The sequence below is a fragment of the Echeneis naucrates genome, chromosome 17 (genome assembly GCF_900963305.1).
Source record: "Echeneis naucrates chromosome 17, fEcheNa1.1, whole genome shotgun sequence".
Lineage (NCBI taxonomy): Eukaryota > Metazoa > Chordata > Actinopteri > Carangiformes > Echeneidae > Echeneis > Echeneis naucrates.
This window is the reverse complement of record NC_042527.1, coordinates 18354824-18381382: the sequence shown is the minus strand read 5'-3', so window position 1 is coordinate 18381382 and position 26559 is coordinate 18354824. Positions and strand designations below refer to the sequence as shown.

Sequence of the window (26559 nt, the reverse complement as noted above, 5' to 3'; positions counted from 1 at the left end):
CTGTGTTTAGCTGCCAAATGCTCCTCTATGTTCACCATCCAGTTGCTGTGGTTCACCAGAACTTTTTTCATCAGTGACAGTGATGCAAAACAGTCAAGTTGTGGGCTGGGAAACCAATATATTTAAATGGGCAGCAAAGCTCAGGGGAACTACAGTTGTGGGTGGGTGGGGGGTGGGTGGGGGGGTAAATTTTTTGCTCCCTATGAACGATCTCTTTCACTTATTTTGAGTTTTTAGAAACATTGGTAGAATAACAATATTGATAAGTGCAGTTTTACAAGCGGGTGTAGCACGAGCAGCCAGCTGTTTTCAATGAGACGCTGTATATTTACACGAAATAACCATTGAATTAGCATGTATAAGTAGTGTTTATATACATACGGATAGAATCAATATTTGCCCATTGTGGCGAAAGGATCCAGTGTTTCCACGAGTGTCACTGTCAATCCAGTCTGATGCCTGTATAACACCACTGCAGATTAGTTAGGAAGAATGGGATTAGGTAACTGCATTTTGTCTGTGTATTCACATCTATCTTTTCAATAAGGATCAGTTTCCCATGTTTCAGCTAAATCAAAAAGCAGGAGGGGGAGAAAAAAAAAGTTTGTAATTCAAGAGCCAAAGTGCTTATTGTTGAGACAAGTACACATTTGCTTGTCCTGAAATGCCACAGCTGTGTTTAGCTAACCTCAGCGAGTGAGTCTTTAAAAGACACCACATGAGATGGGCCTGCTATTTTATACAGTTTGTGCCTCAGCTGAGGCTTTGTGGGACACTTTTCTTAGTTTTACTGTCTGACTCTTCTTTCGGGATTGAAGTGCTTTGTTTTTTTTTTGTGAAAAGATACTGCTAAAAGAATAAATAAATAAAAATAAAATAAAAATCCCCTTTTTTTGTTTTTTGCTATATTTTCTGATTTGCTAAATTTATGCCAGGGAGGATGTTTACATGCAGACGGCTGACTGCATTAGATGGTTATTCAGATCTATTCTTAGACTGGAGTGAATCCTATTGTTTTGTTTTGCATCTTGGATCCCATAATTTGCCCTCAAAACCTAATATTGGTTGCAGCTCTTAAAGCCACCAGGTACTAAGTTATAATTATATCTAAAACACACCACACCGCAAGAATCATTAATCCTATTCAACCGCTCTGACATGCAGACACATCACAACCTCTCTAATTAAGATCCAACCACAGTTCCCATGACTGGCCTTCGACGTGACTCCGGTGGGGGGAACTCCAGAGATTTACTGGAAGAATCGTAAAACTGTAAACCAGACTATACCAGGAAACTATGGGCTTGAACCTACACTTAGTGAGTCCTTTGTTAGCTAATATAAATACAGAGGTGATCTTACTCATCCTCTTAGCTGAGAGGGGTTTCTGGCTCGCAAAGTAACTAACGTAAAAATCCCATTGAATCTCAGCGATGACTAATTACAAACACCAGAGATCCTGCCGTAAATTATATCGTCGATATTCAGCAGACAGGCTGAGAACAGATTGGAAATCGAATCTATTCCTATAAACGCTCAAGGACAAGCACAGTAGAGCTTCTGTATATGTATCTGGGGTTGGGGGGGGGGGTGCTTCTGTTTGACCCACCATTTTTCCAGCCACCCTGTCCTGCATCACAAGTTAGATATGCACCATTACACGTCCCCTGATAACAAGCATCTGGACCAGGTTTCAGGCGGTCGGCTGCCTCGCAACGCTTTTCTGTTTCCTCCAGGGTGGCCTTAATTTAATGCCTGCAGTAATGAATCAGCCCCCACCGGTACGGCAGCTCAAAGGAAACCAAACACACGCTCAGTTGCAGAGACGTTTGATTGGACGAGGGGGGTTTCGAACTCGCCTGTTTGTTTGGGTCTCACTTCATCCAAAAAGCTTCTCCGCCGGTCACCTCGGCCCATTTGTGGTCAACAATCGCACGCAGTGGCTGGAAATGAGGCAACAATGTTCAGAGAGTGGCACATTTTTTGGTTTCATGTTTCAAACCTTGGAATGGCATGGCAAGTTGTCACAGCAGCTTAGTCACGGCTCTGCAACATCACACAAAAATCCTGAGTCATTTTAGCCGATAGTAGTTTACAACAGCGGTGAAATGTTTTTGTCGAGTATGGGGGAAAGAAAAAAAAAACAAAAAACTGAAATTATACACACCAGAGTTTGTTGCCAGGTATCGAGTAGTGCTGGTGCATATTTGTGAGATGTTTGTGGCTCCAGAGGACGTTGTGTTAAGTGTCGGTTCAAGACTACAAGTTTGAAAGCAAAAATAAAGAAGAAGTGGTTTTGCCAGAACTTTGTGACCTCCTGTTTATTTCTGCTCAAGGCCATATTATCCTCTGCTGGCACGTTGCAGCTAAAGCGTCTGACTGAACTGTTGGTGGTCGTGTTGCGTTGTGGATAATGTAGCCACCAGACGAGGAAAAGGAGTGTGAAGTAAAACAGACAACATCTCTGCTGTTTCAATCTTTCTCTGTTTTGTGAGTGTGATCTGTCTGCTAAACCCGTTAAGTGCAATTTTTGTGGCAATTTGACTTTAATATTTCCATTTTATTCCACTTCACACTCCAGGTGTTGGATGTTGAGTCACCTTTTTTGCTGGTGACCTTGCAGTTAGGACACTGACCGATCTGTGCAATTTCAACAGAGACAGAGACAACAGAGTTTCATTGAAATAAGTTTACATTATGAACATTTTGCTGATGATGCTCCCTCCTGGTGTCAGACTTTGAATGTATTTTCATTGTGTTTCATTCGGTTCTTCCGAGAAATCACCAGAAAGTGTTTTGCATTAGCGACTGTTGTCTTTTAAGGTGACTCATTTGGGTTTGGTTTCAACCCCCACAGAGCACGGGAGATGACTGACCTCTAGGCAGTTTGGAACAAATGACAGAAGATCATACGTGCAGAAGATGCCGGCAGCTGGAGCTCAGTCTGACTGCATTTGAGTGTGGAAAGATGCTGCAGACCGGGTTACCTCCGATGGATTCCTGAAGCCGCTTCACGACCATTAACAGCAACGATTTTACTGAAGGGATCTCCTGCTGGAAGTCAGAGAGGGGGGGGCGGCATGTGGCCCCCTGACCTCGGACCTCCAGACGCCCAGTTGACCCTTCCCGGTTTTGGGAGCGTGTTCGAAGATGCCGAGGACATTCAGGCGCCGCTGTCCTCGGGGGGCTTCTGTCAGTCGTCGATACATTCAGGTTGTCTGTGCTGTCTACCGAGGACGTCCCTGTCCCTGTCCTCCCTGGGGCGGGACCTCAGCTCCTTACTCAGCTGTAAGACTAATGGATCCCACGTAGAAAAAAGCACGGAGGACTTTGCCACCACAGCACACACAGACCCCAAAAACACCCAGAGGTTTGGTTGTTATCCTCAGCCGTCGCTGCCTTTGTCCTACATGCTCACCAGCTGTGCAACATCTCCCTCTTTCTGCGCCCCCTCCTCCTCTATGCCCACCACCTCCTCAGCCTCATCTTTGTTTTTTGCCTCTTCCTTGCCTCTTTCCGAAACCAACAGCAAAACATCTCAGCAACAACGGAAGCTACAGGAAGAGTATCACTCCATCAAGCAGGAGCCTGCGGACGATTTCCTGCCGTGTAAGAGGGAACAGTTTCAAGTGAGCAACCACCAGGGTGAGCTGTTCCACGTCGGCCAGGCCCTCCACTGCCACAACGGCCAGGACGCCACCCAGACCCCCCTGCACTCCCCGAGGTTAAACGGACCCGTCGGACCTGCAGACCCCGCCGTGGACCAGCAGGAGCAGCTGTGTCACTGGATCGACTGCAGTGCCACCTACAGCAGCCAGGAGGAGTTGGTGCGGCACATCGAGAAGGTCCACATCGACCAGCGCAAAGGGGAGGAGTTTGCGTGTTTCTGGGCCGGCTGCGTGCGACGCCACAAACCCTTCAACGCTCGCTACAAGCTGCTCATCCACATGAGGGTGCACTCCGGAGAAAAACCCAATAAATGCATGGTGAGTCCAGTTTTCACAGATTAAATAGGTCACACCGGACAATAGCTGAACTTTCATCAGGTTATACACATACATTTTTTCTTTACAGTTGAAGTTTAGCATCAACGTGTCACGATCATATTTAACATCCTTCTTTTCCCAGAAGATCGAAAGTACAACTGTTTGATCATCAGGCTGCTGTAGAGCTTTGACTGGATCCCGAACATGAACGTAGAGTTGCAGACACTCTGCATTAATGCATATAGATGTTTTGGTTGTTGTTGTTGTTTTTTTGTTTTTTTTTTTTGCAACACAAATATTTGCAAAGAAACAGCAGAAAATGTGTCCAAAGTTTTCTTGGCACACACTCTGTATGTGTTTCTTTGAAGACAAACTAGGCAGGATACCTCAGAGTTTGTTCGATCTGGATAACCTAAGTGGATGAGCAAGTAAAGTTTGTTAGCTCTGGAAACCTTTGAACAGTAAGTCGCCCACGTCGAAGTGGTTGGCAGTTTGAGTCCTTCTTTCAAAAACCTGTTTAAACTATATTATAACTTATATACTCGTTATATGGCGATTGTGTATAGAAATTCTGCAAGGTCTGATTAATTTTACTTTTAAGAATGCATTTAAATTAAGAAATGTCTGTTTTGTGTCATGGGCTGCAGTCAGTTCCATGTGAAATATTCATATGGAGGAGTTTGAGGAGACAGTTTGTGTTTTACTACGAGCCCCAGGTGAGCACTTTCAACACAGTTGGCTGGAAACCCTCGATGCTTCAACAAGGTTTCATCAATTCATGGAAAATTGACTTCACAGTCTCCAAATCTCAACCCAGCTGAATAATGTGTTGGACAGTGCTTCGAGAAAACCAGATGAGAGAACACATTTTGGTCAAATGTCATTGCTCATCAGCAATGCATTTATAAATCTGCATCTGATTCTTCTTCTTACCGCCCGTTTAAGAAAGTCGAAATCTCCGTCTGCAGATGAGATGTAAAATAAAATTAGAGGGGAAACTGAAGGCCAGTTTTTCAGTCAGGAATCAAACGGCATTTTCGGTCAGTCAGGCTCTCTCTCCTTTCCAACTTTGTGCTTTCTTCAGATGGGACATTTAGAGGTTTAACTGGCTTTGAGAGGCGTTCACTTGCTCACAGATCCTTCAGACTGTGCAGCTGGTCATCTACAGCCTGCTACAGATGATCAAACAGTTCCCTCCGCTCATGACAGGTTTCCCTTACTCATGCATGCCAGAGGAAAAGATGTGGCAGCAGTGGATGAATGGAAGATGTGTCTGTTGCGCTGAGCCTCCGAGGAGCAGATACGATTCTTTTGAAAGGAGCATCAGATGCTTATTCACACACGATGAGCAGATAAACCATTCAAGCCTTTAGATAGAGAAGATGAAGCTATATGTCTGGAACCTTTCAAACTAAACGGAATTTAAACAGCCATTTTAACATGGAAGTCTGAGATCTGACTCACCTCAAGTGGCTGTGAGTAAAAATTGCAGTTTTTTGCCACTTGGCCAACGTTCTGGTTTCATTCTTCCACCCCTGCAGTTGCCATCTGGTGTAAAGTCGGAATCAGTCAAAGTCAATCAAAGTTCAGATCTGGTTGGAGATAGAAGTTGAACTACAAGTCCCAAGTTCCTGTTCTAGAGCAGCTTTCTCACCAAAGATGCCGCAGTAGAATGAAGAAAATCGTGCTGCCTCAATCATTGAATGAAGGCCAGGTGATTGCAGGCAGCGACGTGATCAGCAGCTATCCCGATGATCATTTTCATTTCAGGCATTTAAAACTTTTCAGGGAAATATATATATATAAGTGACAGCTGTGAAGTTGTTTTGTAGTGTGTTTCTTATAGACTGAAGAGCTGAGCAAAATGAGCACATTAAGCAGTAAACTATTTGTGGAGTCATCCTGCACACAGCCAGACTACTTTTCCACACAACAAAGACGTTGTATCTTTAAAGGTGGCGCATAACTGAAATACATGGCTTTAATCCTTTAATCCATTTGAATATAAAAGGGGCTAGGAACAATTGAAACACCTCTGAAAATAATGCAATCCATGATGAATTCATAATATAGATTCAATTTCAACCACTAGATCCCCCTAAATCCTGCAGCGGTCTATTAAATCACAGAAAAAAAAGTAGAGCTATCAAAAATGAGGTTTGAGAAAACACTTTGAGTATCAGATGTCTTTTCTTTGCTTTTGACCTCTTGTCCGATGAAAGACGGTCTATTTTTAAAGGATGCTGAACTATAAATTCAGTTCTGTTCCATTGTAGAAACAGTAAAGGTCTCTGGAGGAGGAATTTTAAACCGAACTGACACAATCCATACAACAAAAGAAACACGTCTAAGATGTGTTCAGGGACTGTGAGGGAACTGCAGCTTCGTCGTGAGTCATCTTCTGAAACACTTTGAGGCTCGAACACATCTGCCCCGAACCCCCGTCCCTGAGCATGAGTAACCCCTCTGTAACTCCCAGGTGTCTCTGCTGTCATCAACCTGGGACTTCAATTAATAATTCATTCAGAAATCCTCACTCAGGGACACACTTACTGCTTAACTGAATTAGTTCATTAAAGTGACATAATCTGCTGCCAGCTTGTAAATATATTACTGCGGGGAGACGCCTGTGAACAGATTAATAAGATTAAATCTACACTAATGCGCGCACACACACACACACACACAGTCATTAGTCACACTTGAACTACGTGTATAACGTCATGTCATTTTCATAAAGCGCTCGGGCCAAAACATGTAAATTAAGTCATTCCTGGAGCTGAAATGGAAAATGAAAATCTCACATGAATGTGTTCAGTGTTTGTTAATGAATTAGGCCTTATTTACCAGCTCATAATGTCAGGACTCATTTTAGACAGGTGCTTTTCAGGCTGTAAACACCACTTCCCTAAGTGTTTTAAAAACCGATGCATCATTCATCATTTATGGTGCTGAGGTGACGTTCATGTGTAGATTTGAAGCACAAATTGGATCGGTTTATATTTTTCTTCCTGTCGGAAAAATCACAGAAAAACCAACAATGATCTTTAGAACAACAAAACGAGACAAATATAAGTAACTCGTTTTGGAGTTAGCCCCAAAAAAACAAGGTGCCGGCGTGGAATTATGACGTAAGGACTCAAGGTGACGTCATCACAGAGGCAGTTTGAAGTTTGAAGAGCGAAGAGGTCGATGTGGACAGATGGGTTAATAAGAGATCAGACTGTGTTTCTGTTTGTTTTGTTTTGTTTTGGTTTTTTTTTTAAGCGTGACCGCGATCGTTCCTCAACCTTAACCATGAGTTTATTACTGTAACCATGACATTCAACAAACTGGTAATTTTAAACTAAACCATGGTCTTTCCCCAAACTGAGCTGAGTCATTTTTGTGCCTAAACCTAACCAGAGATCGGCCGCAGTGTTGTCACATCATAAAACTTTTATTTCCCAACAGTGATTTATAACAATTTCAATCTTTTCAAATCAAAACATTAAATCAACTTAAATCGAATCTCTCTGCTGAGTAATGGCAGGAATATTACAGACCGACCCAGCGGTTCCCATGATGAGCGGCATTTGGCACCGAAATGTTTAAAAAAGTAGATCACTCACTCCATATTCACCCACCGTAGAAAAATAAACCAGACAAATTTACAGTTTATTTCTGTTTGTGTGACATTTGCTATGAACTACAGCGAGCTGCTTATTTAAGAAAATTATTCCACTTCAGAAATATAATAAATCATATATATGATGTGTATCATTGGTGACTGATGGGCTTTGTGCTGTTTACTGCAGGCAGGGGAAAGTACGAGGAGGTGGATCGACACATTATTGGATCCAGTTTTTCAGGATAATATTTGGCTTATTGAAAACAAAAAAAGAAAACATCACTGGCCTTGTCATTTAAGTGGATGGCATGATTTGAAGAAAATGAGTTGAAATGATTCATCAGAGAAAAGATGAATCATGGGCCTGAAGGAAAAACAAATGAAACTTACAATTGCAGGACATCTTTACATTTCAAACAGAGCAAAGACTGATGTATGTTTTGATTGTGTGCGTTTATTAATATTCATATTCTTTTTCTCACCACGTTTAAAAAAAAAAAAAACTAGATGGGCCCTCAGAAAGCACAGACCGTTGTCAAACAACATACAACAGACCTTTGAGGGGAAGAGAAGTCGCGGTACATGATCCAAATCTGCCCCAAAAATGACTTAGTTCTGCCCCTCCACCATGTTCGGTGCAAATGAGTTCATCGTGTCATCGTGCGGACGCACAAACAGAAATGGAAGTAATGCAGGAAACATAATTGTATTTGTTGGAGAAACTTTAAGAAGACACACTATATATCCATCATACTGAGAATATAATGAACACAAACTACAACCAGAGGTGGAACAAAGCCGGGCTGGAGTCTCCGCCCTGTCAGCGACGGTAGAAATCTGTTTCTGTTTACCAAACATATGCAACCGTAACGCTATTTGATGCTTTTAAAATGGTAACTGCAGAAAAAAACGGCTGCAAGATGCAAGTTCATCCATCCCCCCACCGCCACCAATAACTCAAAGTGATGTGTTTAATTTGAATTTGTCCGCAGCTCACTTTACGTTAAATCTGAAATGCTACATGTTCTCACTTTTCCAGGCCATCGAGTCTGAATCTGCGGGGCCGGCTGAGCGACGCTGGTCGGGTTTTTTAAGGACTCGCTGTTTCTAACTTCATGCCAAGGCCATTTTGAGCCCTGGATGAATTCATCTCCATGATGCAATGCTTTTTGTTTGTTTGTTTTCTTTTTTTCATTTATAGATTTCTTAAAGTAAATGAGGTGTTTGACATTTACTGACTCATTAGTGAGATCTAATAAAATCCTGGAATGAATATTAGGCAGAAAGACTGCTTCAACATTTACCTCCAGATTAGCTTAGAAAAGGATGGACCAGACTGTTTTCTGTTGGTATAAAACTGGTTCAAATTTATAGTCCAAGCCACACCTGAAACAAATCTTTTCATATGAATGGATATTACTTTCATTTTGTTAGTGGTTGACATGTAAAAAGAAACTGTTAAATCTGTTCAATTTAATACGTAATAAAGTGGAACCGATGGAGACTCCTGCAATTGTCCAAGCCTCCTCTGACTTTGGATTTGAAACATAACATTGAGAAAAAAAAAAAAAAGAAGTAACGTTTAACCTCCTGTCGGATTGGACAGCGCGGATAATTTGAAATCTTTGAGAATTGAGATTGAACGTGACAGAGTTTCTGTACATTTTCAGAGAGTCGGTTTCTGGTTTTCTGATGTTTGCTCCTCTGCCTGGCTTCAGCCCACCAGAGGCTACTGCAGTGTGTGTGTGTGTGTGTGTGTGTGTCTGTCTGTCTTCCAATTTGCTATTACCTGAAGTTTGATGATGATTCAATAGCCTAAACTGTAGAGGTTTTAAATTGTGATGAATTGCCTCCTGAGCTGTTTCTGTTGGCTCGGGCTTCGACATCGCTCATGGACATTGTGAAATTAAATAACGTCACAGGCCAACACAGTTTCACGACACAGGAGGGATTTGTTTGTGATTTATTGGGGGAGATAAAAGCCCTGATGTTTTAATACCCTCTGGTCTCTTGAGGGAAGGTAAAACTCAGATCTATACAACATAGAAGCTGCTGCACGTTGTCCCAGTTTGTCTTTTATTATTTACTGAAATTGCGGTGAATATGTTTGAGGTTTTTTTTGTTATTTTTTTAGGACAGTGGACGTTGTTGGACACAGTAAACACAAACAGGAGATGCTGCGGCCTCACACAGAAACCAGCTCTGTGTATTGACATTGTCAGGCACATCTCAGATTTGGGAGATTTCTGTAAATTTCCAAAGAGCGATGACCCGACACTCAGTGATTGTCCAGCTGCCTGGAGCAGAGAAAGCAGACTCGGTTTGAACTTCTTTTCATGGAGAGTCTGCCGCTCTGGCTGTTTGAATTAGGTCTAAACACTTTTGATTACCACAAACAGAAGTTGTAATTTTCCATCTCCTCACAGGACCTCAGCCAGAGTGACCATTGGTTTCTTGGTCACCTCTCTTACCACAGTCCTTCCAGGCAGATTCCTGCTTGTTTTCGTATGAATGATGGAGGCCATCGTGCTCCTTCCATACAAACCGTCAATGGAGCCAAAGTTGTGTGGTTTGTTTTTTTTTTGTTTTGTTTTTTTTGTTTGTCTTTTTTAATCATTCAAATCTGAGCCTCTGCACAATCCAGTCTCTGGGCTCTGTGAGTGTGATGCACAGCGCTGTCAGCTGTGTCTTCCCACTTTATGTCCAAACAGCTGAATTTACTGCAGGCAGACGCTAATCGACGTGTAGAAACATCTCAAAGATTAAAAGGAACAGAGGAGCCTGAGTGAGGCATCGAACGTCAGAAGAGTTATGATACATTCGAGGAAAAGAAATTCATTTAGAGTAGATTGATGATGAGGGAATGAATGAATGTCAAACTTTCTGAATGGACTCTGCTTGTTGGCATATGGGAGTTTAAAGTCATCTGCATCCATCCAGGAGCATCTGGAATAACATTTTCCTTCAGTCAGCTCTTTATTAAGGAAGTCTAAAGTTATTTAGGTGGTTTAGTTTTCCCATTAAGGTCAACACATTGAACTTTAAACTGCTCCTGATGTATTCTCTGTTAATGAAATGAGAGCTTTTGGCCTGTTAGCAGCAGCACTGAGCCAAGATCCTGTTTCTGTGTTCTCCCTCTCAGTTCGAGGGCTGCTCCAAGGCCTTCTCCCGACTGGAGAACCTGAAGATCCACCTGAGGAGCCACACCGGAGAGAAACCGTACATCTGCCAGCACCCCGGCTGCCTCAAGGCCTTCAGCAACTCCAGCGATCGAGCCAAACACCAGCGCACACACCTGGACACGGTCAGCACACGGCAACACATCCGCCGCCGAACCACACCAGCTTACACATCACACAAAGCCAGGAAACGGCATGCTGTTTTTAAAATCACGCAGAAGAAAAGTCACAATTTTGTTATGTTCCTAGATGGGGAACAAGCAGATGAAGGAAAATGACAAATGTTAAGAAAAAGTTAAAGGAGGCTCTTATGACAGGATACTTATTGAGAAGAATAATGACTTTTGTTAAAAGGGGAGCTGCAAAAACTGGTTCAAATAAATGAAACCATAACCAAAGAAGGTTTTCTCAAATTAACACTCAGTGTCCAAAATCAAAAACACACTAGTCAGAAAACAAAACAGCACCTTCCTTCACACAGCACGCACAAAACTCCCCCCGTATATCACCGCCAATCATTAGTGGAGCGGTCCTATTGGGGGGGGGGGACACCTGGAGGAGGCGCTGAAGACAACCACAATACCACGGCCGTGACAACATGCCCAGAAAATTGAATTTGCTTGAAATAACTGTTTGATTTTCCCCCCTTGAAGCACTTAAAGTCCCCCGTTTCTTCTGTTTTCATTGCCAGCCTCATGAGAAATGAGGATTAAACAGAAGGGCCAACTTTGTGTCTTAAATAAAATAGGCAACACAATTCAACATCTAATCACGTCACATAACGAAACTGATGGGAAACAACAACAGGGGATTCATAGAAAGGCTTTGGGGTGGGGGGGGCGGGGGGGGGGCGCTTCCCATTGCGTTCACTGTGGTCATAAATAAAGGCTTGCTCTGCAAAATAAGTTATGAAATCCACAGTTGATGGATCCTGCGAGAGAACAGAGCACTTTGTCAGCAGCTTTGTCCTGATATCTGTTTTTAACTGCGGTCGTGTGCCAGGTGCCAGGAGGAGCGTTCAGGTCCACTCATGGGCCCCTTTGTGTTTTTATACGCCTCTGCTAGAGCTTCACTGCCAAACAAATTTGATGGATCATTATAAACTTTTACAGGATTGCTGGTGATCATAAAATAATCTGACATTGTTAAGTGGTTCATACTGATCTTTATACCACTTTGTACAGAGTTTCTCAGTGCAGTCCAGTGAGGTCGGGTCCTTCGAAAGGTCACCAGATTAATCTGGGGGGGGTTGGGAAGTTTTAAAACTTTCTTTTTTTTTTTTTTTTTTAAGATATTTTTGCCTCTTTTTGTTCCAAACAATTATGTAACTGAAACCATGTGAGAAGTTTAAAGGGGAAATCATCCTTTGGTGGAACCACTAACAAGAAGACATTGTTTTTAATAAGCAGCCACATGCCACAAAGACTGGAAAATACCGGTTCCATGTTAAACACCATGTAATAATTTATATATTTACTGTAGATTGCTTTGATGGAAAATTTTAAGTAGCTGTGAGAAAGTGGAGAAATATGAAAAAGCCCAAAATGGAAACACTTAAACGTAAATACTGAAAAATTAGGATTGCACTTAGTTACTCTCCAATAAAGGGTCCAATGGAAGAAAGTATCTCTCTTTTCTTGTTTAGGAGTATTTTGCTTTGTGATATTCGTCCGTTCAGGCTCGCATGAAGGCAGGAATGTTGAAAAAGCTCACTCTCCTGTCAGACTTCACTTTGTTCAACATGCTTCTTTGGTGATACACAATAATTGTTCTGTAATAAAGGAAACTTTCCTCCTCGTTCGTCATTCTTGCCCGACTTCAGAACCGTGAAACTACATACCTGCTGTGGATCTCTCCGGTGCACCGCAGTTATTTTTACTCCTGCGATGAGGATTTAGCCGTAATCCGGCAAATCAGATCTCTGATTACACGGATGACAAGAAGCTGTACATTGTGCTGCGGCGTTAGTGCATCAAGAGGGAGAGAGAGTCATTTTCTCCTTTTGGTGGTTTCCCACTGGCCGATAGAGGCTTCGCAGTTGCGTCACAAATGAAGAATCAGACACATCTGGCGCCATCACATCTGGCCTGGTGTAAGATTGTCTGAATGGAAGTGTAATTGCTGAATATAGTATAACAACCAGCCAGTAAAAAAACCAATGTCCATACATGTTACTTACTGTTGGACTACAGAACTTGTATTGTGTTACAAATGTTGAGGATTTTTTGTCCTCTTTTTTTCAAAAATGAGGTCAGACAAAAAAAAAAAAAAAAAAAAAATACAGCCAACCAACTTAAAATTTGCTGAGGCAGCATTATCAGCGGTCGCACACCAGTTCCTGGTAGATTTGATAAATTTTCAGCCGCCGTTATGCAACCAAAAAATCAACAATAAGGGTGAATGATGGCGACCTCTCAATCAAATTAGCAAATAAATCACAGAATCTTTGTTTGAACGACACAAACTTGCACACTGACATCCGTGTCTGTGTGCTTTACACAATGTCTCAACCTTACGAAATGTTGTAACCACTTTGCTTTTCAACACAAGAGGGACAGAAAGCGCTTCGTTTGGAGCTGATCTGTTTACACTCGGGGAGCCCTGGATTGGTCTCCCTGGGAATATTGTTCAGAAATCCTTTGGAAAGAACAAGATATTGCCCAACTCCTGCCAGCGTGTAGCGTTAAGCACCGTGGGGGAGTCCCTGCTCTGGTGCAACATCCATACTACTACTGACCTACTACCGTCTGACAGCGCTGCTCAAATTAAACGTGTTTAAACTGAATCAGAGGAAATGCAGAAACTATTTGAGATTTAAAAAAAAAATTTAAATAAAATAAAGAAAGAGAGAGTGAGAGAAAACAACAAAACTCCCGATAAAGCAAAACAGTAGAAAACAACGTGACAGAGCAGAAAAGGTGCTCTCCCTGCAGCTTTACGTTGAGTGTGAATGGTTGTTTGTCTCTGTATGTCAGTCAACGCCTCTACTGACACAAATGTTCCTTCATTTATTCCCATCTTACCACCTCCTTTAGACTTACAAGCTTCCTCGGTACAAATGTTCCCCGAACGCACCATAAATTTTTACATCGCAGCTGCCCTCGTGTTTCTCTGCACACACGCACGCTCTTTTGTTTTTGGACGTTACTATGACAGTCATTTGCCTCCTAACCTTTAATGAGCCAAAGATTAGCTGGTTGAAAATATTGCCCTCAAACCTGCTGCGTTGCTGTTACCCTCTCTGTCATTATTTTTTACTTGTGTTGTTCAGCTCTCGATACTTAAACCTACAAGATTGAATTGAATTCTTTACATGTGTTTTCATGAAAACTTAATTCACTCCGCCTGTTTGAACAGTCAGTAATGGAAATGGGGGAGAGGGGAGGATCTGTAAAGAATTAGATTCATTGAAATGCCCTCGTTAACTCATCCTAACTCACAGCTTTGATGAAATTGTGAAATACAAGCAACGAAGCCTCAGTAATGCAAAACAGCTTTTTCTTTCTCCTGCTTTTTAAGTTTGATGGTGTCAAAACGTTTATATATGTGCGTACTGATTTTCATTTGCAATGCAAACGGTTGGAAGTAGAAGATGAATGTGTATGATACATATGTTGTGCAGCCTCCAAACAGAAAAAAGATGTGCTTTTTGTGTGAAGACTGATTGTTGCGTCCGAGTTTGTCTCATGAATGAACCGATTTATGGATGAACAGCACAAAGCTAACTCCTCTCTCTCTCTTCCCGCCCTTAAGCCTGCAGACGAAAGGTAAATATGCTCCATTCTTGGTCCAGGGTCACGTTATATAAAACACAATCTAGACGTCCATCCTGTCACTGTTTGTGCAGTTGTCACTCTGAATCGCCGCTTTTCCAGTATTTATCCAGTAAGTTTCTGCCTGTAATACACAACACCGTTGCATACAGTATTAGCACTTGTAGCCCATCTGGACCGGCCTCAGCCACGCTGCTATTTGTAAACATCATTATATTTTATGTTTGACATCCTCCAGCTTGACTGTACTGAGTTCATCATGTGATGAATGTTGTGACACACAAAGACATGAAGTTGTGCGAATCTCTTTTTAGCACAGGCGACAACATGAGGTCTTAAGTTTTACGATATTTACACATTGCAGATGAGGCCGTTCAGCCTGGGCCTCTTTTTCAAAGATTCCCATTGTTGTGTTGTGTTGTTCTTGGTTCTTTTTGCCGTTTTGTGGCATATTTCCTCCTCAGCTACAGCAAATGCCGCAGCAATTGTAGATGTCAGGTTTTGGTTTCAGTCCCTTCAGTCTCATCTGTAAGACGGGAAATGCAATAAATCAGTAACTTGAAGTGGACGGAGAGACGTTTCAGGAGTTTTCTGCCGTGTTAGTTAACAAATAAAAACAAAATCATGACTTCCCAAATCTCTCCATGTTATTTTGACTTTTGATTGTTGCTGATGTTGATGTATGAATATAAAAATAAATCTCGCCGTTGGCTTCTCATCCCCCAGGATACATATATTAGCGGGTGAGGAGCCAACGCTGCAATTTATTTTCATTTTATTTTCATTTCCTCTGCCTCTGTCAGCTTCCTCGCTCCCTCTCACCCCCTCTTGTTGTGGTTTTGGTCCACAGAAGCCGTACGCCTGTCAGATCCTGGGCTGCACCAAACGCTACACCGACCCCAGCTCCTTACGGAAACACGTCAAGGCTCATTCGGCCAAAGGCCTGCAGGAGAGAGAGGTCAAGGTACCGAGTGCAATTATGCTTTTTACACGTTGGACATATAGCAGAGAGCAAAAATGTTATTAAATCTCTTGACTACCAGCATCTTCTTTAATGAAACCTCCCTCTGCCGCTCAAACCATATTAGATTAGATTCTATTAGATTAGATGTGTTGGATCGGCAGTAAGTGGTAGTGTGGCTGAGAATAAAGAGACTGTGAATCAAATACAGTGAAAGCAGCAAAAGGGGAGCTTTAAATAGGCCATTTTCCTTTTTTAAGACAACTTTATTGGGCATAATGCCGTGGTACACTGCATCCCACAGGCATCCAGGACAAACCGTGAACTACTGCCATGTTTAGCTCCGCCACGTGCACGTCAACATTACGGATGAATCCTTTAACTGCATACGTTCCAATAAAAGCACAACTCGTCTTTTTTGTATTGAAATATCTAAAATCAAATCAGAAAATGTTATCAACTTTAGTCTTAGGAGGTTTTAAGTGTCATGTCAAAATCATGTCAAGTATACTGACGAAATCAAGAAATCCCGAGTCAGGAGAAGTGAACAAAGAGAGCCCGACTGATGTGTTGTCAGAGTGGAAAACACAAAGCAGGACTCCATCTTCTTTTCTATTGTATCCTGATTTTTTATTTTTTAGTCAATCAGAAGGTGAAATACGTTTGCTCTTTTTCTTTTAGCTAAAGGCTAAAAAAAAAAAAACCCCAAAAAAACATCTGATTCCTCCATTCTTGTTATTATTATTTTTTTTTTTTTATAGTCACACAGTTCTTATGATGAAATTCAAAAACCTTTTTAGTAGCAGAAGGAAATCTCAGAGGTCAGATAACATTTCATCCTGTTCCTCAGAGAAGGAGATGGAGAGCAGCAGCAGCAGGAGGATGTTTGTGATTCAGTAGGATGAAATACAACAAAACAAGGTATTACACACACTCCCTGGAAGTGAGAATAGGGAGCCTATTGTTCGGTGCGATCTGGGCCTTGTTTGTTTTCTATGGACCATGAGTGACACTGGGGCTTTGTGTGCACTCCCATGCCTTGTTAGGTTTAAACACAACCACGTGTGCTTGTAAGTTGTGACACGGCTAACACGCCCTGTGCTGCAGTAAATACTCAGGGGCCTAAGAGCACTTTGAAATATCAAACATATCAAACAACTTCTTACCATTATACATTTCTTTCAGCTGATGTGTCCCGGCTCTTGAAGTTTGTGTCTTCATAAACACTGGTTTGGGCAAAAACATTTTTCGCCGATTATTCACTCGTCTTTTGTGGTTCCTGGGTGTCCTTCGCGAGTTTCTTCTGATTCCCAGAGCTGTCGATAAATTGTTTTGGAAAGTCTTGGGGGATGCTCTGTTAATGCCGCATAATAAGGCAAATTGTCTTGCCTTAACGTTGTTAGAACATTTTGGAATAAAGATTGCCTAACAAGATTTCTGGAGTTTGTACTTCAAGAAGCTGGATCGTGAGACAAAACAAGAACCAGGCATCTGGTGCAAACATCATTTCTATGAAAAATGAACAGTAGAAAATAGCCTCCAGGGAACTCGCTGTGTTTCCAATTGATCTACTGTATGTAATCAGAAGAGAAGTGAATACTTTAAAATACAGCTCATGGATGTTTCATTGCCAAACAGCAAAAAACTGAAGTAAAAGCTTTATCATAATCATTTTCATCCGTGCATCCAGGCAGACAAACGCACATGCTCACCAATGTGAAAACAAGATCCACGATGCTATCACATCCCGACGAACATCTGTATTTTGTCTTATTGACAGGTTCAAGTGCACACGATGCTGGAGTCGGACATTTTGAGCGATTGTCTGGCGAGGCAGCATCTCCACAGCTCTGCCCCGTCCCACCAGGGAAACAGCTCACCTCTGCCGGCCTTAGATGACTTCACAGGTACGCAGAGATGAAACGGTGGAAGTCTGTGTTTTCGCCTCCTCCTCACACCTCACTGGAAAAGAGTAAAAAGAAAGAAAAGGGGTAATTGGCCAAACACCTGGGCTGTTAAACTGTCTCTTTAATTTCCTCACATGGCCTCATTTGCTCCTTTCCCTCCCCCATTCCTTCGATGATAGCTCATCATGCCAGTGTTTACCTTGTCCAATTACCGGGCACTGACTGCGGGTGAGTTGGCCCTCTCCCCGCTCGTCCTTCAACTTCTCCGAACCGCTTTTCCAGCCAAGCTCTTTTTCTTCCCCTTTCAATGGCTGAACCGGGATCAAGAAGCTGTCAGGTACATTGAGGCTCGGCTGGCAAAAGAGAGGGGAGAGTGTCCAGGAGAGCTGTCCATGTCTATTACTCCAGACTACTTGCAGTTTTACCCAGAAGACTTTAAGGGAAAAGCCTCAAACAGCGATGTTTATTCAGGGTGAAACAAGCATGTCAGTGTTTAATTTTGAAAATGTCCCAGGAGGATTTTTGTCCTTATCAGAAAGAGCCAAATGTTTGAGCTGAGACCTTCTGTATAATCCTGTGTGTGTGTGCCTTAAGTGTTGGATGTATGGTGACGGATCCCAACGCTGTCAGTAGCTCAAAAACTCAAAATCAAAACCAAGTGTTGAAAGTCGTGTGGACGGGGAGCAGGAATATGTCTGATATTTTAAACCAAAAGCTGTTTTCTTCGTAAACATTCAGCCCTTTCTTAATGTGACTCTGATGGCTTTGAATTTTACACGGGTGACCAATTTAAAGTCAAAAATGTTATCAAATAATCAAAGCAGTTTCCTGCAATGTGCTCGTGTGTTTATAGTTTGCTGTAATGATACCATTGGCCATCACCTTTATTGAAAACGTTTCGCTTCATTGCTGAAAGAATTAGTTGAGGGATTCTTTGCGCAACATGAAATTAATTATGAATCAATATGAACTGACTGAAGTCACTATATGTATAAACAGTGGATACAGTAACTGAAGGCTGTCATGCACTTTCTGACAGTAAATAGCCGTCACAATCTGATTTCTCTGCAATGCTGGAGGAAACGGAGCACTTAGCTGCCACCTCAGAGTGAGTACCGCCCCAAACCTGGACACCTCGGCTTTTCCTCCTGCTCATTCACTGCCTCCTTGGATGTGCAGGAGTTCATCTGGTACTGAGCTGTACAGCTGGTCATTATTTTTTAATCCAAATGATGTTTGCCAGAAAAAATCCAGTCTTGAAACAGAAACGTGTCATAATTTACAATATTATGCTGCTTGCTTTAAAAAAAACAAAACAAAAAACAGCCAATCCAATGTTATTGTTTATTTAATATTTATGTTTCTGTCAGCTTTTAAAGTCCATAAGTCCCAGAAGCTTGCAGGCTAAAGCTCTTTGTCTGTCATCAATTTCTTTTGATTATATTTGGAGATTTAATTACATTTCATTTGTCCCTTACTGATTCTGGATACATATAATATATCTAAATAAAATGCGCATAAAGACGCCATACAATGATGTACAAAAATACTGCAAGTGGAGTAGAAATATTAAGACACATTTTGGCTCGAAAATGGATTCTGAATCAGTAGAAGTCAGTTTTTTCCTGAATCTGCGTCACTGTTGGATTCGTCTGCTGTGAATCGAAGCTGATACAGTCCTCTCACATCTCCTCCTCCGTCTCAGGTGTGTACTCAAACAGCAGCAGGCCGACGGAGTTCCTCCCTCCAGCAGCCGAATCCTGCTCCAGGTACCAAGGCCTGGAGGGAAACTTTGATGCCAACAGTCCGGGCGGCATGACAGATGGGTGAGTCTGTCGTTTATTTCAGCTCAGAGCTGGCTGTTACATCCCAAGTGCTCGGCTCATGGGTGTCCCAACAGTATTATTTTAATCTAAAAAAAAAATAAAAAATCTGGGTTTTGCACTTGTTTAGAGCAGAGTGAAGAAATGATGAAACACAGATGTTAAGCAATAAATAACTGAAGAATATTTAATATTATTTTTGCTTTTTGAATTGTATTTTTTTTACCATGTCGTTCATTCTGAGATGACTTTTATTTCACAGAGAGCAGCGCACTCGATGATATTTAATAACGCACCCCGAGGCGAGCTAAAACGGTCCGCTCATCCGCATCAAAAAAAACATAAAACACATTTTCCTGCCTTCCCCCAAGGGGCTTCTGGCCGGGCTCTGAGTTATCTGATGCTGAGACTTCTGCTGCCAGCCCAGTACAATGGAGCTGAATGGGATTTTTTATACTGAAGATAAAAATAGTGAAAAGTGAACCACAATTTTTTTTTTTTTTTTTTTTGCTCCTCACCACTTGGGAGATTTCTACCTTTTAGATTGTTTGCAGCAGTTTTAACCTGCTCAGCTCTTCGGAGCTCTGTTTGGACCGGACTTGGGTGAAGACTTCGCAGTCACTTTGCTTTCACCTCTGCAGTCTGGAAATCGCAGGCGGAGCGACGTGAGCTCGCGCATTCTTGAATAAACCAGAGACATTATCACCAGAGATGAAGTTATGGCTTTGTGGTCGTTCTGATTGGGTAGTTGGAGGCCGCAGAACTTATGTGTACTGTAAACTGAGACAAATACTGTCTGCCAAGTATAAAAGTAGAAGTGAGACTAAAAAGATACAGCTGAAAGCCTCCAGGGCTGCAGTTTCTGAACAATATAGCCTCAAATCCTTGGTCATTGAAGGTTTCGCCTGTAAACTAACTTTTATTGTCGCAACAGTAACAACAAAGACAGACTGTCCAATGAAACGGAGCTGATAAGAGCCAAAATAACATTTTTGTGGTTTTAAAAAGTGATATAAAATTTTCACATATGATGCACATATTTTCTCATGAAATTTTGTGGAGTTGTTTTCAAATGGACTTTCGGTCTTGGCAGAAGTGTTAGGATGGGGTTGTTTTTTTTTTTTTTTCTCTCCTCTCTGAACGCAAATTCAAACATATCAAAGAATGAAAGAGCTGATTTCTGTGAGCTTTCAGACACTTTATTTAAACATTGACATACAATCTCCTCATGTCAGGAAATTATTTGAACAAGGTCCACCACCTGGAAAATTTACAGAACTTTCATCTGCGTGGCGTCGCCTTCAGTCACTGATGAAGTTCACCTGAAAGCTCTGGAAATGTTGCTGTAAGTGAGCCTTGAGATTTAAAAAAATAAGACGTATGATTATTATTTGATGTCACACAGAGTTCATTCCTCAAAATGGACCTTGAAAACTCTGGAGAGTTTTAATGTGCTAACATCAAACTACATACATTTTAAAATCTTATGGTGTCTTTATTTTTACATTTTCTTTATATAACGGTATAAAAGACACCTTAAATGTTGTGAGATGATGGAGAAACTGCTCCAACGGGGGAAATGGCCCTTGTTAACACGGAGCTCGTATTAAAAGGTTAATCAAGATTGAAATGTAGGAAATTTGAAAACTAACCAAAGTCCTTGGACTTAACGAAGTTTTACATTACAGATGCTAATATTTGCCCACTTGAGTGCATTCTTGGTCTTGGATGAGTTGTTGAGACAGTTTTTCTTCCCTGAATATAAACCCCAAAAGCCGAGTTCACTAATAAAATTTTGTCATAATGTAATTCAGCGGATAGCCTCGAAAGTACTTGACATGAAACTACCAAATAAAAATCCAACTTCATCCAGATGCTTCTGTCACCTGGATTCTGTCCTTGGGACCTGTTCTTTAGGGGACAATGGTTTGCGACCACCTTCGTGCAGCGTCTCTCTGCTTCTGTTTCCCCGATGCCAGCGCCGCCTGAGCTTCCACGAAGCCACAAACAAATCTGCCCGTTGACACGTCTTTACGGAGACTGAGGATGTCGTAGAATCCCACTGGTGCCCGCAGTACGCCACGCTCTGCCAAAGCCAATACCAGACAAGCACTTGTTTTTTCCCCCCGAATGGCTTGGTGAGACGTTAAACACGTGAAAGTAAATTATCTTCGCTCTGCGGCGCAGCCAGCGTTGGGCTCTGACCTCATAGCCAGGCGTGTGTTTACTCTGGCCCAGGCCAGCCATTTTGACATCTTTTAATTATTTAATACTTGAGGGATTTGGAGGCCTGAGCCGAGGCTTGTCCGTCACTGAGTATTTGTGATGTGCAGTGTTTGTATGCTTTGTGGTGGAACGGAATTGAGGGCTGGATGGGCTTTTTGGAGCGGCCTGTCCTTCAGATTCAGACAGGCCGACGTGGGACGCGTCTCAAAGAAACACGATTATGCAGTTTGAAGGAAAAAGGAGTAATGAAGTTTAGCGACATCGGATCCAAATAGCTGGTTTAACTTAGATGTCTGACATGTCGGCACAGCTCTAACACGCAACAAGTTTCTCTAAGTGCCCTAATTGGTAGTGCCTTACTTCACATTAAATCTCCATCTGCCTTACAAACGTTCAACACAGCCCTCTGTGATCCACTAAACTTATATTACGGAAATACTCGGCAGCTTTTCCTCTGCCAAAAATGAAAGCAGATAAGTTTTGCGTGCACAAGCTGGCACCTCTGGTAAACCTACTCATCCCCTCCTCTGATCCAGCCCAAGTACTCTGCTGTTAAAAAGCAGCCGTGGATTAAGGCTGAGGTTGTATATGGTCTAAACTGCATATAAACATTAGATCTTAAATTCTGCAAGCAAGATTCCTCTCATTCCACATATAAAGGGGGGCAGCTGGCTGTAGTTAGTTGGGGGGGGGGGCGGTGATGAGGAGGTTTACTTGGTAAAATATGATCACAGAAACAGTTTCCTGAGGTTGTGCTGACAGCCGCTCCCTCAGGCGTGCCCCCCCACCCCCCCACCCCACGTTAAGCTCGGCCATCTGAGACTTTTGGACACACCGGCCACAAAAAACAGCACACGGACCCAGCTGGGCCACGCAGCGCACGACTCAGACATCCCAGCTATGTTGTTGCAGCGTTGCAAGAATGTAAGCCATGGAGCAGACGGTTGTTTATAGTTAAGGTCAGCATCGGTGGTTCAGGGGGCCGAGGAGGGGAATCCAGAGAAGTGTAGAATTCTTGGGGCCTGCAGTCACTGCGGCACATTCATTTCAACAGTCGCACAATATCAAAGGCTACTTTGTTTACATAATCCTATACAAAACCTGGATTTTATTACCTTGGGAAGCCGCAGCCATCTGTAACTTATATTAGTTTGGGTTTTAAAAAGTCCTTCTGATTAATTTCGGCTTTTATTGAGTTTCTCCATTGAAAGCACAGACTGTTAAATTAAACGTAATGACATTTGACATGGGAAATGGGCAATAAAGAGACCTGCGGATGACAAATGATAGATATGTAAAGAAATCTCCAATCTTTTACTCTCTTTTTATAGCTGCTCGGATGCGTATATAGAATTCACTCGGGCCAGCAGCCATCAGTATCTCTGACAAGCCCTGCTTTGTTTATGAAGTCCTCTAAAACCCCTCCAAGAGAAACCAAGGCCACTGGGCTCCCTGGGGACCAATATACTTCAGTACATCATCGAGGAGAGTCCTCAGGCCACACGAATTCCTGAGAGTGAGCTCTTTGAACAAGGAAAAAAAAAAAGGGGGGGGGGGGGGGGGGGGCTCAAATACCATACTAGGAGTTTTTCAGCTGCATATCTCCTTGGAGAGAGATTTGACCGCCTTTCTTTCTTCTTGTCGACTTGGCTCAACTGAGTCATTCGTTTCCATGTTGAGTCAGTGTGTTTGTGCACAGTCAGCACATTCTTGCAGCGTAGCAGTGGATGGAGCTCCGCGCAAAGCACGCCTCCGCCACCCCCCCCTCGAGGTGGAAACACTTACTTATATAAACCGTCTTTTCGTCCCCGATTTGAAGTATTTACATGCTTGTGTCTGATAGCAGCTGGGACAGCTAATGGTTATCGGCCTCAGCTTGCTGAAACACTTTGACTTTTTCACTTAACTCCACCTTCACTGGTAATAACCTTAGAAGAAATGCAGATCGATATATAAAGTAAAGCAGCACACAAAGCCAATAAAAACGCTCATGGAAGATAATTCTGTTCTAGTTTAACACCGTTAAGATGCTCTCTGTAATCACCAAAGCTCTTATCTGAATCAACACCAGGAGCAGGCCGACATCGTTGTTCATGTCTGCTGACGTCAGCCCGGTGAGCTCTTCGTCAGACAGAGCTGACGTCCGGCTGCAGGGCTACCAGAAACCCTACAGCCACCAGCAGCAGGTCTTCTCCCAGCAGTCAGGTACGGTCAGCGTCAGCAGCCTGCTCCTGTCAGTATCAACCTGCTTTTGGCCTCCGTCATCATTTCCTCTGTGGTTCCCCCACAAGGCTGTCTGTACGGAGATGGGAAGGCAGTCCAAGCGGTCAACGACGGAGGCTTCGAACCTGCCAGCTACTTCACAAACCCCTCCGCTTCCCACTCCGCAGGTAAGAAGCTCTCAGCGGGGGGTGAAATTCTCTCCTGAACCAACAATTTTAACAGAAGTCACCACTTTGTGCAATAATCAGCAGGTTTACAGAGATGAGAGAGCAGCCTTCATTCATTCATTCATTCATTCAGCCATGAACACCAGAAATGATAGTTTATATATTTACAAACTTATTACCTGTCTTGGCCTGTAGCTGTTCTAACTGTGAACACTCAGATAGACAGATGATGGATGGATGATGGATGGATGGATAGAAGGATAGATGGATGGATGGATGGATGGATGAATAGATAGATAGATAGATAGATAGATAGATGGATGGGTAGATGGATGGATGGATGAATAGATGGATAGATGGATAGATGGATGGATAGAAGGATAGATGGATGGATGAATAGATGGGTAGATGGATGGATGGATGAATAGATGGATGGATGGATGGATGGATGAATAGATAGATGGATGGATGGATGGATGAATAGATAGATAGATGGATGGATGGATGAATAGATAGATAGATGGATGGATGGTAGATGGATGGATGAATAGATGGGTAGATGGATGGATGGATGAATAGATGGATGGATGGATGGATGGATGAATAGATGGATGGATGGATGGATGAATAGATAGATGGATGAATAGATGGATGGATGGATGAATAGATAGATAGATGGATGGATGGATGGATGAATAGATGGGTAGGAAGGTGTTTGTTAAATTACCGAATACTTGAATTACTCTTGGAATGAATTCACGGCTGGAAAGATAAATGTTTCTCTCCTCTCAGGGTTCGACTTGTTGCAGGACCTGCAGGGCCAGGCGGGGGGCGGTTACTCCATGTCCCCCTGCCCAGACGACAGCTTCCTCTTCCAGGCCGGAGGCGTCGACCGCTGCCTCAATCAGATCTATTCCATCTACCTGGACTCGTGATGACGACTCGGAAACAGACACCAAAGTCTCTGAACGGCGTGTGACAGACAATCACATCCACAACGTGCTGGAGGTTTAATGCTACAAACAATCAAAGCAAAATATAAGAAAGGCGGTGCTGTGGGGCAGAGAGGCAAATGTCAAATGGCCGAATAATGGATGTAAATAGCAGTGATTTTTTTATTCAGAGATGACCACAGCATCTGCGATCTGGATAGAATGAGCTATACGCTTCAGCTTTTGGAAAGTCAGGTAGCTGCTGGCTCTGGTGTTAAAGCTTCTGCCCCCGTCAGCAGCTTTGCCAACAACAAATGTCAAAGCAACAATCTGAATGAACAGAGTTGGGGGGGGGTATGTGAAATTGGAAAACCTAGTTCAACATAGTTCTGCTTCACAGTTCCTGCTCATTTTTCCGCTCTTTCTCGACTCTCTGCTTTATTTCTACAATATATTGCAAAGTTTTATTTTGCTTTTCTTTTTTTTGTTCGTTTTGTTTGTTTTTGACACTTTTGGTGGAGTAGAAGCTTCCTTAGTTAGAATGAATGTGGTGTGAAGTGTTCGGAGGAATACTTCAACATTTTGGATAATCTGCTCTGACCACCTGCTGTATTATGTGTGCCTTTCTCACCAGTTTATCGGTGTTATTCACTTCAGCAGGCAGCGGCCATGACGTTGTTATAGCTGACCAAAATGAATCTACCACTAAAAAAGCTCGCTGATTGGAGGATCATATCTCACTTGTATTATATCTTATCTCCAAAAACTGTTATTGTGCAGGCGGGTTATGTGATGGACAATTTCTTTGTCAGGTTTTTGTTTATCAGATTGGACCATAAACTGGAGCGGTGCTGCCCCCAAGTGTCTGTATACACACTTTACACAATCAGTGCCGCACAACTGACCAACAAAACCAGTCAGCACTGAAGTGGAGTTCATCCCAACAACAGATACGCTTGAATGTGTCGAGACAGAAACATAATCTCCTTTATTTTTTATTTGTTGAATATCATCTCTTGTTGCTTCGTCACCGTGCCTTTACATGTTTGTTGTACAGTTTATCATCAGTGTTATATTCATTAAGGGAGGTGTGCTTTGTTTACAATAAGTTCTCTGCACTCCTTTCTGTCTCATCACAGAGACTTTAAGAAAGCGACCAACCAGAAAATGTTTACACTGATTTTTTTTTTTTATTATTGTCATTGAACAGTGTATAGACTGTATAAAAATGCGCCTGTCTTTTATATCTAAATAAAAACTTTGTTTGTATATGTTTTTGATCGTTAGCTGTAGGCAAAAGATTTTTAAGGCCATTTTGGTCATTGATTAATTTTCTTGATTATTCAGGTTTTCTTTTTAAACCAAAAACATCTTCAAACCACCATGACACCATGACATTTTTCAAATTGGATGAAATACAAATTATTGGAAAATTGTAGACACTTCAGGTCAAACATTACTCACCCAAGTCAATGTGTTGTAAATTAAAATGTTGTTATGTAAACACAACAGAACATTATGACTCTGAAAGAGCTTCTAGGCGGATTGTGGAAACTGTAAATACAAAACTGCAGTAATAATATTGCAGAATATAATGCAGAGACAACCAATAGAATAAAAACTGCTTCTTTCGGCGTGTCTGTTTAAAAATTGGACAGGAAGGCTTCTTCTTTATTTCTCTTATCTAACTTTAGGAAACTGACCTGCTGAGCAAAAGGTATGATAAATTTGAAGACTCCGTGGAGGGGGGGTTGGAGCCTGCAGGGGCCGCT

General features: G+C 42.3%; 1 protein-coding gene across 1 annotated transcript in view; it reads left to right on the top strand.

Moving 5' to 3' along the window:
• The window catches only part of glis1a (GLIS family zinc finger 1a), a 38830-nt gene extending 12677 nt beyond the window's left edge, over window positions 1–26153 (top strand). The window contains exons 2-9 of the mRNA XM_029524848.1: window positions 2858–3986; window positions 10739–10900; window positions 15399–15512; window positions 17290–17416; window positions 19122–19242; window positions 23537–23670; window positions 23757–23855; window positions 24648–26153. Of these exons, the coding sequence (XP_029380708.1) occupies window positions 3081–3986; window positions 10739–10900; window positions 15399–15512; window positions 17290–17416; window positions 19122–19242; window positions 23537–23670; window positions 23757–23855; window positions 24648–24790 (1806 nt within the window). The 5' untranslated portion in view covers window positions 2858–3080 and the 3' untranslated portion in view covers window positions 24791–26153. The remainder of the gene's footprint in view (window positions 1–2857; window positions 3987–10738; window positions 10901–15398; window positions 15513–17289; window positions 17417–19121; window positions 19243–23536; window positions 23671–23756; window positions 23856–24647) is intronic.
• Window positions 26154–26559: the final 406 nt, after the last annotated feature.